This window comes from Salvia hispanica, chromosome 1 (genome assembly GCF_029641045.1).
Source record: "Salvia hispanica isolate PSC_SH4W2 chromosome 1, Shi_PSC_v1, whole genome shotgun sequence".
Taxonomy (NCBI): Eukaryota; Viridiplantae; Streptophyta; class Magnoliopsida; order Lamiales; family Lamiaceae; genus Salvia; species Salvia hispanica.
Window position 1 is genome coordinate 66455617 of NC_142692.1, and position 10819 is coordinate 66466435.

Genomic DNA, 10819 nt, shown 5'->3' on the forward strand with positions numbered 1-10819 from the left:
TTTAATTTTAACCGATGGTTCGATAAACCTTGGGCAGGTCTAGTTGAGACTTGGGAAAGTGGAGTATAAGTTTCAAAGCCAGTTTCAAAACCAACATAGCACTATTCAAAATTTAAAAGGCTTCCTTTTATTGGAAAAACGAATATGGGCCAAGCTATAAACAAGACCAGTGTTTGTGTATTTTGAGTATCACAAGATAGCCCAATAAAAGGGCCCATAAATCATAATTATCTTCCCTGAAATATCACAACTCAGAGAGGAGAGATATCTGTGATCCTGCAATCTCGGCCATCCTCTTTCTCTCTCTAGATATGGTGGCCATGACCATGACTTACCTAGTGGTCTCTCCCTCCACCACCACCACACCCAATACCAGACCTCTTTCCTCCTCATTCCGGAAACTCACGCTCGCGAATCCTCCATCGCCACTCCTCCACACCCTCACTCTGCCCTCGCGAATCCCCAAACCGTCCAAATTCGCCGCCCAATCCAAGGGCAACGACTCCGCCGACGCGCCGGACCGCCTCATCTCCGCCATGGTCTACTTCTACCCCTTCTTCGACGGCGTCCAGTACGGCAAATACATCCTCACGCAGTTCACCCCCTTCCAGGCCCTAATCCAGCCGCTCGTCCCCGCGATTAGAGTCTTCAAGAGCTTCCCCTTCAACGGATTCCTCGTCTTCCTCACGCTCTATTTCGTCGTCGTCAGGAATCAGAACTTCAGCAGGTACGTCAGGTTCAACACTATGCAGGCGATTGTGCTCGATGTGCTGCTGATTTTCCCTGACCTGCTGGAGCGGACCTTCAATCCGAGGGACGGCGTTGGATTGGATGTGTTGATGAGTTTGGATAGCACCGTGTTTTTGTTCCTGTTGGTTTCGTTGATCTACGGCTCCTCTGCTTGCTTGCTCGGAAACCTACCTAGATTGCCGATCGTTGCCGAGGCTGCGGATAGGCAGGTATTGTGAATTTCACCTCATTCTTACGCATTTAGCTTTCACCATTGTAGCAGATGATTCGACAATAGCGATTTCTGTAATGTGTAATAATTGTGATGATTTTAGCTGGTGAAATATATGATGATTTTGGAATTTGGCTGCTCTCTTCCCCTGCTTTTGAACTCTGCATGAGTTAGGGTTTTTAGCTTAAACTGTGCAATTTGTAGGGGGTGGATTAGTATTTGGTTGAAATTGTGCTCATCTTTAGATAAGTAGAGGCCTTGATTGTGCTCGAACAAGGTAGTTATCTCAATGTAGCTGCAATCCTGGTTATTCATTAGAGTGTGATCGGTTGAAATTATGTTTATCTTTAGATAACCAGTGGTGGAAAAACTAGGTTACTGATCATAGGCCTTGATTGTGCTTGAACTGGGTAGTTTTATCAATGTAGCTGCGATCTTGATCATTCATTATAGTGTGATTAGATAGAACTCACTCTCCACCATTCAATCGACTCTTCTTTTTTAACATTTGGTAGCTATGGTTGGTTGCTGTTTGCCTTTCAGTAATATTGTCACAATTTATTGTTTATTTAGAGCAACTATGATCTTGATCATTCAGTCCTAGTTGATTGCCTCCGTAGGTTGTCAAAATTCATTGGAACCTCATTTGTATAAGCCTTGAATCATAACCAACCCAATATCATCCATCTATATTGACCTTACTTCCATCACCACTACATTCCTCACGATGCATGAAAAATGTTGCTCCCTCCTCCAAAATATATGTTGAGAATTTTGGAATTTGGCTGCCTCTTCCCCTGCTTTGAACTCTGTATGATTTAGGGTTTGTAGCTTAAACTGTGCAATTTGTAGGCGGTGTATTGGTTGAAATTGTGCTTATCTTTAGAGACAAACTAGGTTTCTGCTCAGAGGTGTTGATTGTGCTTGAACAAGGTAGCTATATCAATGTAGCTGCAATCTTGATTATTCATTAGAATATGATGACATAGAACTCAATACAATCCATTCAATTGATCAAGCATTTGGTAGCTATATCAATGTAGCTACAATCTTGATTATTCATTAGAATGTGTGAGATAGAACTCACTATAATCCATTCAATTGATCAAGCATTTGGTAGCTATGGCCGGTAGCTCTGTTTGCCTTTCAGTAATGTTGCCACAGTTTATTGTTTGTTTAGACCATCTCCAATCATTTACACCAAACTCAAACCCATTTTTGAATATATGTCACACCAAAAATTAATTTTACTCTAATAATTTACACCAAATTTAAGATTTACATCATTTTTGGGATTTTGTCTCACAACTTTTGCAGTAACACCAAATATGGTGTTGTTTCAAAAAAAACACCAAAAAATGGGTTTGAGTTTAGTGTATGATTGGAGAAGATTTCTACACCAAAACTCATTTTTAGTGTATGGTTGGAGATGGTCTTAGAGCAGCTACAATCTTACTCATTCAATCCTAGTCGATTGTCTCACTAAGTTGTCAAAATCGATTACAACCTCATTTGTAGAATCCTTGAATCACATCCAACCCAATATCATCCATTGCTATCAACCCTACTTCCAAAGCCACTAGATATCCCTTCATACTAGTACTATGCACGAAAAATATGTGTTATAAATTTGAAGGTTTTTTTTTTTTCCTTTTTTCTTAAAGAAACTACAGATAATGGTTCTCATTTTCTTTGGCTTACGACTCGAAACTACTCCCTCCGTCTTATTTTAGGAGTCCCGGTTGAGATAAATTAATAAAAAATACCTACAAAGTGTTAAAAGTGTTCAAAGTGGATCCCAACATCAACTACAACTAATAAAAAAGTGTTAAAAGTGGGTTCCAACATCCACTACAACATTTATTTATTGGACACTCAATTAAAAGTGGGTCCCAATATCCACTACAATATTTATTTATTACACATTCAAGCACTTTTTTCTTAAAACATGTGTCCGACTCAACTGGGATTCCTAAAGCGGGACGGAGGGATTATAAGCTATTAATTCGAGGGAAAATATAAAATATTTACCAGCTGTTTCATTGTTAAATTGAAATCATAGTTTTTTCTAAACTGAAATAATAGTCGTTGGGCCGAATTCCATGGTGACTCTTTCGCCTTGCGCCTCTTGCCTAGAATTTTGGCCCATTAAAAGAAGGGTTTGCTTGATTCTGACGCATCATTGAATGCAATCATATAATTCTAGATATAACAAGTATAAAAAATAAATAATTGATGTCATTAAATAATAGCTCGACTTATGTACTTACTCATCATAGCAAAAATGTTTGTGTGCCTATGCCATAAATTTCCCAGTAGCTATAAAAATCACTAAACTATTCGATATAGCAAAAATGTTTGTGTGCCTATGCCATAAATTTCCCAGTAGCTATAAAAATCACTAAACTAATCGATTTATTCAACATGTCAAACTTTCTTTTTAGTTTGTCCTAACTAAAATTGATTCTTTCTTTTTGTTAAAAATATCTCTCTTCTCTTTTTGTTAAAATATTTTACATTTTTTCTGTTTGCTCTAATACTATTTTTTCTTGAATGCGACAGAGATTCATGATCTAACAAATGCATGTGATTTTTATCTTTATCAAATAGGCCTTCACTTTCATCTGTTCAGAAAATTTGATTCTTATGCTGATGTCGTTTTGTTTCATAAAATTCATAGAAAAATCTGATCACGACTTCTAGACACATCATGATAAAACGTGTGAATTTGTTGGTGGCTAGAAAACATGGTTTAAATTTTAATATTGTGATTTTCTATAGATATGATGAAATTAAAAGTAGAAGTAGTATTAAGAGCCACATAATTATTTTTACTAGGGATTTTAATGTTATTAATACTTCGTGTATATTTATTTCATATTAGTAATTAAAAAATTTATAAATTTATCATTCATGTAATAAAATGCAAAAATAACTTGGAATTTAAAGAGTTGTTTACCTTAGATCCAAATAAATGGAGTAGTACTTCTGTTAAACCGAAAAAAATTGAAGAATGAGCTTTTGTGATCTGTACTGTAGAATGCCATTGAACTACAGTGCTCGAAACATACTTATCTGGTATAGTGTACTCTTAGGGGGTGTTCGGTTGTTAAGATTAAATCTCATAATTAAAGATGTGTCATGTTTGGTTCATAAGATTAAACCCTACAACTTAATCCTAAATGGATAGTCTCATGATAATTAGTCATAGCCTCCTCCCTCCAACTAAAATAATCTCACAACTTAATCTTAGATGGATAGTCTCATGATACTTAGTCATGACAACCGAACGCCACCTTATTTTGTTCAAATAATATTATTGAATTTTTATATTTGTTTAAATCAATATACACAGTCTATATAGTCGCATGAAAATATAAAATTATTACTCCCTCCGTTCCATAGTAATAGAGTCATTTTACCATTTTGGTACGTTCCATAGTAATATAGTCATTTCTCTTTTTAGTAAAAATAACACATTTTTCCACGTCTACTTTACTCTCTCTTACTTTTTCCCCTTTTCATCTCTCTATTTTTTTCCATTTTTCACTTTATTCTCCATTTACATAACTCACCTAATACAATTTTCTTTAATTTCCGTGTCGAAAAAAAACGTCTCCATTACTATGGAACGGAGGGAGTATTATCTTAAAATCTCAAGCTCAAAATTTGTAATAATATAATTATACCAAAACAAATTTGCTGTGTGTATATACAATAATAGTCAAATAGCAACGGTAGATATTGAACAATAGTAAGTACTCTAGTAAATTTTTGTAGGAGTATAAATTAAAGCATATAAATATTGATGATGCGTCGGTGGAACCGTGGAAGCATCTAAATCTAGAATTCTTGATAATGATATGCGGTGCACACACAGCTGGCCAACTTTCTGTAAACCCACTACCAATTTCACACTTTTTTCAAATCACGAAATTCTATTAGTATATTCTAACTGGGAGTATGATTTCTGATAACATTAAACAATTCAACCATGCATCAAAAGAAAGAGATAATAAAAGTATAAATTAAGCCATTTAATATAAATATACCAAGCGAACCTTAATTATTTTATGTTGGAAAATCGTATGATAAAATAATCTAAGATGTAGCTTTAATAATTCTTTCTGGTACCTTAGGTCATTTTCAACCATTTACACCAAACTCAAATCTATTTCTGAATATACGTCACGTCAAAAAATAGTTTTACTCCAACTATTTACACTAAATTTAAAATTTACATCATTTTGAGTTTTCATCTCCAAATTTTTTGGAATAACACCATATTTGGTATTGTTTTACAAAAAATATCAAAAATGAGTTTGATTTGGTATATGGTTGGAGAAGATTTTTACACCAAAACTCATTTTTAGAGTATGGTCGAAGATGGTCTAAGCATTTACTTTGAGAAACTATATGATGCACCATGATTGAATAGATGATCGTGGTGGTAGATTTATATTAATTTGATCCAATCGGATTTTTTCTATGAGAAATAAATAATTTTTGAAAAATGAAATATGATTACACTTAATTAAAATATTGTAAATCGTAAAAATATTCATAAAAACTTTATTTTTCATCTTCTGTTGAGTTGTTGAGTTGTTTCTTAGTCACTGATCTATCTGTCTCCGGCTCGTTTACGATCATCACAAACGAGAAAATTCAAAGTTTGAGTTGAAATATTTGTTTTTATCTAACTTTTGAAAGCATATACTATAAATTCATTTATACAAGTATGAACTCTCACAATAATGAATAATTTTTAAAATATTTCAATCAAAAAATGTTTTGGAAAAGTTATTTTTGTGTAAAATAAAAATTAACTTGGAGTGGCGTGAAAGGATCTATAAGACATACACCGAAAGGTAATTTAAGTTTATGGTTGAAATTTGAAAATGATATTTATTTTATGGCGGATGTTTATCTGAAATAGAAAAATATTGGTATAATTAAAAAAAATGAATTGCTGCTTAAAATGAAACTGATTTTAGGGTATTATTGTGATTCCCTTTCTGGCAATTTTTTTGAAATAATTTACTACTTGTATCCTTTGTAAAAGAAAAAATAATTGAGAAATCATGTTCGACGCTCATTAATCATTATTTCTGTAAACGTCATTCATGATCAAGTCCAAATAATAGAATAGAGTAGTTAATAAAATGATTATATCCTCTAAATCATTAATCCTCGTGGAAAATTATCTTGAATAAGCATGATATTGATTCACATGTATGTATATTTCATATGTCATGTCCCACCAATTATTTCTTAATTAAGAGAATAAAGCTGAGTAATAATAGCTGCACCTATTAAATTACCACATTGAATTTATAACGGCCCCTTTTGCATGATGCATTAAAAATAGTATTGGTCGTATTTATTTTCGTGAACTACATTTATCAAGCTTGTCACGGCCTATTGTATTTTAGCCTAGCTAGCAAGGTCCACAAATAAATACTCATATCTTTCATTTGTGGCCAAAAACTTCCCCACTTCGATTCTTTTTGTCATAAATTCTACACCCAGTCTCAAAATTAACTAACTCTGTAATACAGTGTGAATCAAAATATTTTTGTTTTTCAAAATATCATTCTTGAAAATAGGACGGATAATTTTTGACACGACACGATAATTCGATACGAATCCGCACGAAATTATTGGGTTGGGATCAAGTCTTATTGGGTCCGTGTTCTTATCGGGTTGACCCATTAAGAACCAGATAATTTTGTATTGAGTTCGGGTCGGATGCAGGTCGAATACGGATTACCCATTAAGAAATAATATTATTATTTTTATTATTATTTTGAAAAATATATATTACGTAATTTTTTTAATTTCTTATAAATTAGGTTTAAATAGTATTAAATGAATTTTAATTGTGTAAATTAGGTTAAAAATTAAGGTTTAATTGTGTAATATCACGTTCGGATCGTTATCGTGTCAACCCAATTATATCGTGTCGATAACGGGTTCGTGTCGGGTTCGGATTTGAAGGTAGCAGGTCGGGTTCGTGTTCGGATTCACAATTTCCTTAACATGTTGGGTTCGGGTTAGGCCTTATTAGATTGGATCGTTATCAGGTTGACTCAATAACGACACAATCCGCACGATTTGCCAGCCCTACTAAAAAAATAATTACTCCCCTCAAACATATCATTAGTTCCCTGGTTGAGTATGCAAGTTATTAATTATTGGTCCTATGCAAATATTCATAAATAAATTGATGAACACATTAATAATGATTATATTACAGCCATATGGTTCTTTTCTCTTTTGAGATAAATAAATACTAACATGGTTAGTGTAAAGAAATAGAGTCTTAGAGCATCCGCAATGGTGTATAGGCCAGCCATAGGTCAGTCATTCTCTCCCCTGCCATGTCAGCAACACTAAAAAAACCACCTGCCACGTCAGATTTAGGCCAGCCATAGGCCAGCCGCAATAAAAACAATTCAAAATATACTACATTTACGGAATTAAAATTGTGATATACGGAATTAAAGTTACGACACATATACGGGAAAAATAATCCATTCCATTAAAAAAAAAGTACATGATTTTTTTTAAAGAAAAAAGGGCTTCAACACACGAGCCCCGCCACTCTCTACTCCTCATCGCCGTCGCCGTCGTCCTCGTCGTCGCCGCCGCCGCTGCCGCCACCCGTGGTATCTGAGCCCACGTCGGAACCCCCAGCCGTGACCTCGCGATCTCTAAATCAGCACGCATGCTCTCGAGCATCTCGTAAAGAAATCTCTTCTCCGTGGGGTCAGTGGCGTTCTTCCACTCTCGGAAGACCTGTAACATCTGAGCCCGCGGGTACTGTGGGAGTCTGAGATCCGCTCGTCGCCAGACTGGACTCGTTGTTGTGATCCATCACTCGATGATGCTCTTGTACAGAAAGTTAGAGAGAGAGAAAACTTGTTAAAACAAGTGGTGCAAATGAAAATGAAACGAAAATCGCGTTTATATATGATTTAAAAAAAAAAAAAAATTGAAAATCGGCGTTGGCCGATCGCTGGCCGATCGGGCCTCCACAATAGCGGCTAGCCGATCGGCTAGCGCTTCGGCCAGTGACGAGCGATCGGCCAGCCCACGCCGATCCGCTCGCCGAAATCGCCCTCGCCGATTGCAATGGTTCGGCTAGCCGATCGGCTAGCGCGACGAATCGGCTAGCCGGTCGCTAGCCGACCATTGCGGATGCTCTTAATATGGTTATAGTCCAAAAAAGTGTCGGCCTCAACTAACCTAATTCAACATTATTTTATGTACATCTAAATTGCACATTCCTTTCTCAATTAACTTGTCGGTAGTATTTTCGTGATAATATTTAATACTACTATATAAAATGCTATTGCATCACTATTTTAAATGAGAGAATTGGAATTTTTTACACCAAAACCTAGCATAAAAACACGAAATTAAATGAATTCAGTCAAATTTTTAAGTATTATGCAAATGGAGTAATTTTTATCATACGTTGTGTCAACCCATATTATAAATTCATCCACTAACGAGAATTTCTGACCTTAATTTGAAATATACATTTTGACAGCACAGTAATGCTTAATGGGGAAAAGAAGTTATTCTGACAGCTAATGTGAGCAATTAACAGCGGAAGCATTATCTGTACTGTACTCGAAAGATAAAAACCCACACCACACACACACACTCACACTCACTCACCTTTCCTCTTTCTCTTCTTCGCAATCTCCGCCGACAATGCAGCTCCTCCTCCTCGCCGCCGCCGCGGTACTCTCCCTCTCCCTCCTCCTCCCCTCCCCCGCCGCCGCCCACAACATCACCCGCATTCTCGACAAAGACCCCGCCTTCTCCACCTTCAACCACTACCTCACCGTCACCCAGCTCGCCCCCGAGATCAACCGCCGCGAGACCATCACCGTCTGCGCCGTCGACAACGCCGCCATGTCCGACCTCCTCTCCAAGCACCTCTCCCTCGGCGCCATCAAAAACGTCCTCTCCCTCCACGTCCTCCTCGACTACTTCGACGCCAAGAAGCTCCACCAGATCACCGACGGCACCGCCCTCGCCGCCACCATGTTCCAGGCCACCGGCGCCGCCACCGGCTCCGCCGGCTTCGTCAACATCACCGACCTCAAGGGCGGCAAAGTCGGCTTCTCCCCGCAGGACAACGCCGGCGACGTCTCCGCCACCTTCGTCAAATCAATCGACGCCATCCCCTACAACATCTCCGTCATCCAGATCTCGTCCATTCTCCCCTCCCCCGAGGCCGAGGCCCCCGCCCCCGGCCCCAGCCAGATCAACATCACCGCGCTCATGTCCAAGCACGGCTGCAAAATCTTCGCCGAGACGCTCCTCGCCAATCCGGCGGAGAAGACATTCGAGGACAATGTGGAGAGCGGATTGACCGTCTTCTGCCCCGGCGACGACGCGATGAAGGCATTTTCCCCCAAATTCAAAAACCTAACCGCCGCGGGGAAGCAATCGCTCCTCGAATACCACGGCATCCCGATCTACCAATCCATCCCCGGCCTCAAATCCAGCAACGGAATCACCAACACTCTCGCCACCGACGGCGCCAGCAAGTTCAGCTTCGACGTCAAAAACGACGGATCTGACGTCACGATCTTCACGAAGCTCGTGACGGCGAAGATCGTCAACACGCTGGTGGACGAGCAGCCGCTGGCGATCTACCAGGTGAACAAGGTTTTGCTGCCGGAGGAGCTGTTTAAGGGAGCTCTGTCGCCTTCTCCGGCGCCGGCGCCGGGGCCGGAGGCCGATGCGGAGTCGCCGAAGTCGTCGAAGAAGAAGCACAAGTCGCCGCCCGCGCCGCCGGAGGCGCCGTCTGATTCTCCGGCGGATGCTCCGGATGGAGATGTGGCGGATCAGTCGACTAACGGCGGCGCTAGATTTAACGGCGGAGGATTCGTTGCCGTGATTTTGAGTCTAGGGTTTGCATTTCTTCAGCTGTAGATTTGTCTTATTTTTCTGAATTTTTGCTGTTTTGTTGTTTGTTTGTATTTTACTCTTATTTTTGTTTATTTTTATTTGAGATATTATTGAGCCTTTGATGGCCATTTAATTTATTTGTATTTTTGGATTGGTGTTTTATTGTTTTTAGATTTGGGAGAAAGTTGCGGCGGTGTCTGGTCATTGTATTTACTACATTTAATTAAGTTATTAATAAAACTTTATAATTAAAAGTATATATGAGTAAAAGCGGAAATCAATTCAAAATTTTATAAGTTTATAGTATACCTTACTCATTTTTTGCTGGTTTGTCTAAAAAATATTAGGCAGTTTCAACAAAACAAAGACTGTTTATTTATCAATTTCATTTTAATTTGTAAACATTAGAAATATATATTAATTTTTATGTATCAATATATTTATCAGTTCTTTCAAGTGATTCACTATAGTGTTATAATATCACAAATTGATACTACTACTATAAATAATTCCTGAGGCGGATTCACCAAAACAAAGACTGTTTTTCACTTTGTTACATAATACTGCTACTATTTAACAACAATAAGTAATTAGTAGATAAAAAAGATGGCATGAACCCACAAAAATGAAATAAAAGTACTAGGAAGCAAATATTCAGAAAAGAGAAAGATAAGAGAAAATAGTAAAAAAAAAAAAATGGGTTTTGTTAATTAAGATAGTCATCTAAATTGTGGAGCGTAAATCACGGGATTATTAGTTTTTTTTTCTTCGTACAAATAGAAAATGAATTGTTCTAGTTTTTGAGGGATGACTTGCCCTTTTATTTCACATGCCATTCCATTATTGAGTATGCAACCATTTTTAGAGTGGCACATGCTTTAACTACATGAGGAATAGTGCTCCCCATCCTCGAAAATTAAATATTTC

At 37.7% G+C, this 10819-nt stretch overlaps 2 protein-coding genes across 2 annotated transcripts; both read left to right on the forward strand.

Annotated features, from left to right (window-relative positions):
• Positions 1-251: 251 nt before the first annotated feature.
• TIC20-V (TIC 20-v-like protein) lies at positions 252-1091 on the forward strand. The gene has a single exon (XM_048121416.2). It carries the CDS (start codon positions 312-314, stop codon positions 966-968), a length of 657 nt encoding a protein of 218 aa, XP_047977373.2. The 5' UTR covers positions 252-311; the 3' UTR covers positions 969-1091.
• A 7528-nt stretch (positions 1092-8619) lies between these two features.
• Positions 8620-10045, forward strand: LOC125223926 (fasciclin-like arabinogalactan protein 1). The gene has a single exon (XM_048127236.2). It carries the CDS (start codon positions 8684-8686, stop codon positions 9914-9916), a length of 1233 nt encoding a protein of 410 aa, XP_047983193.2. The 5' UTR covers positions 8620-8683; the 3' UTR covers positions 9917-10045.
• Positions 10046-10819: the final 774 nt, after the last annotated feature.

Coding starts and splice junctions, on each gene's coding strand:
- TIC20-V (XM_048121416.2), top strand. CDS start 312: ATGGTGGCCATGACCATGACTTACCTAGTGGTCTCTCCCTCCACCACC.
- LOC125223926 (XM_048127236.2), top strand. CDS start 8,684: ATGCAGCTCCTCCTCCTCGCCGCCGCCGCGGTACTCTCCCTCTCCCTC.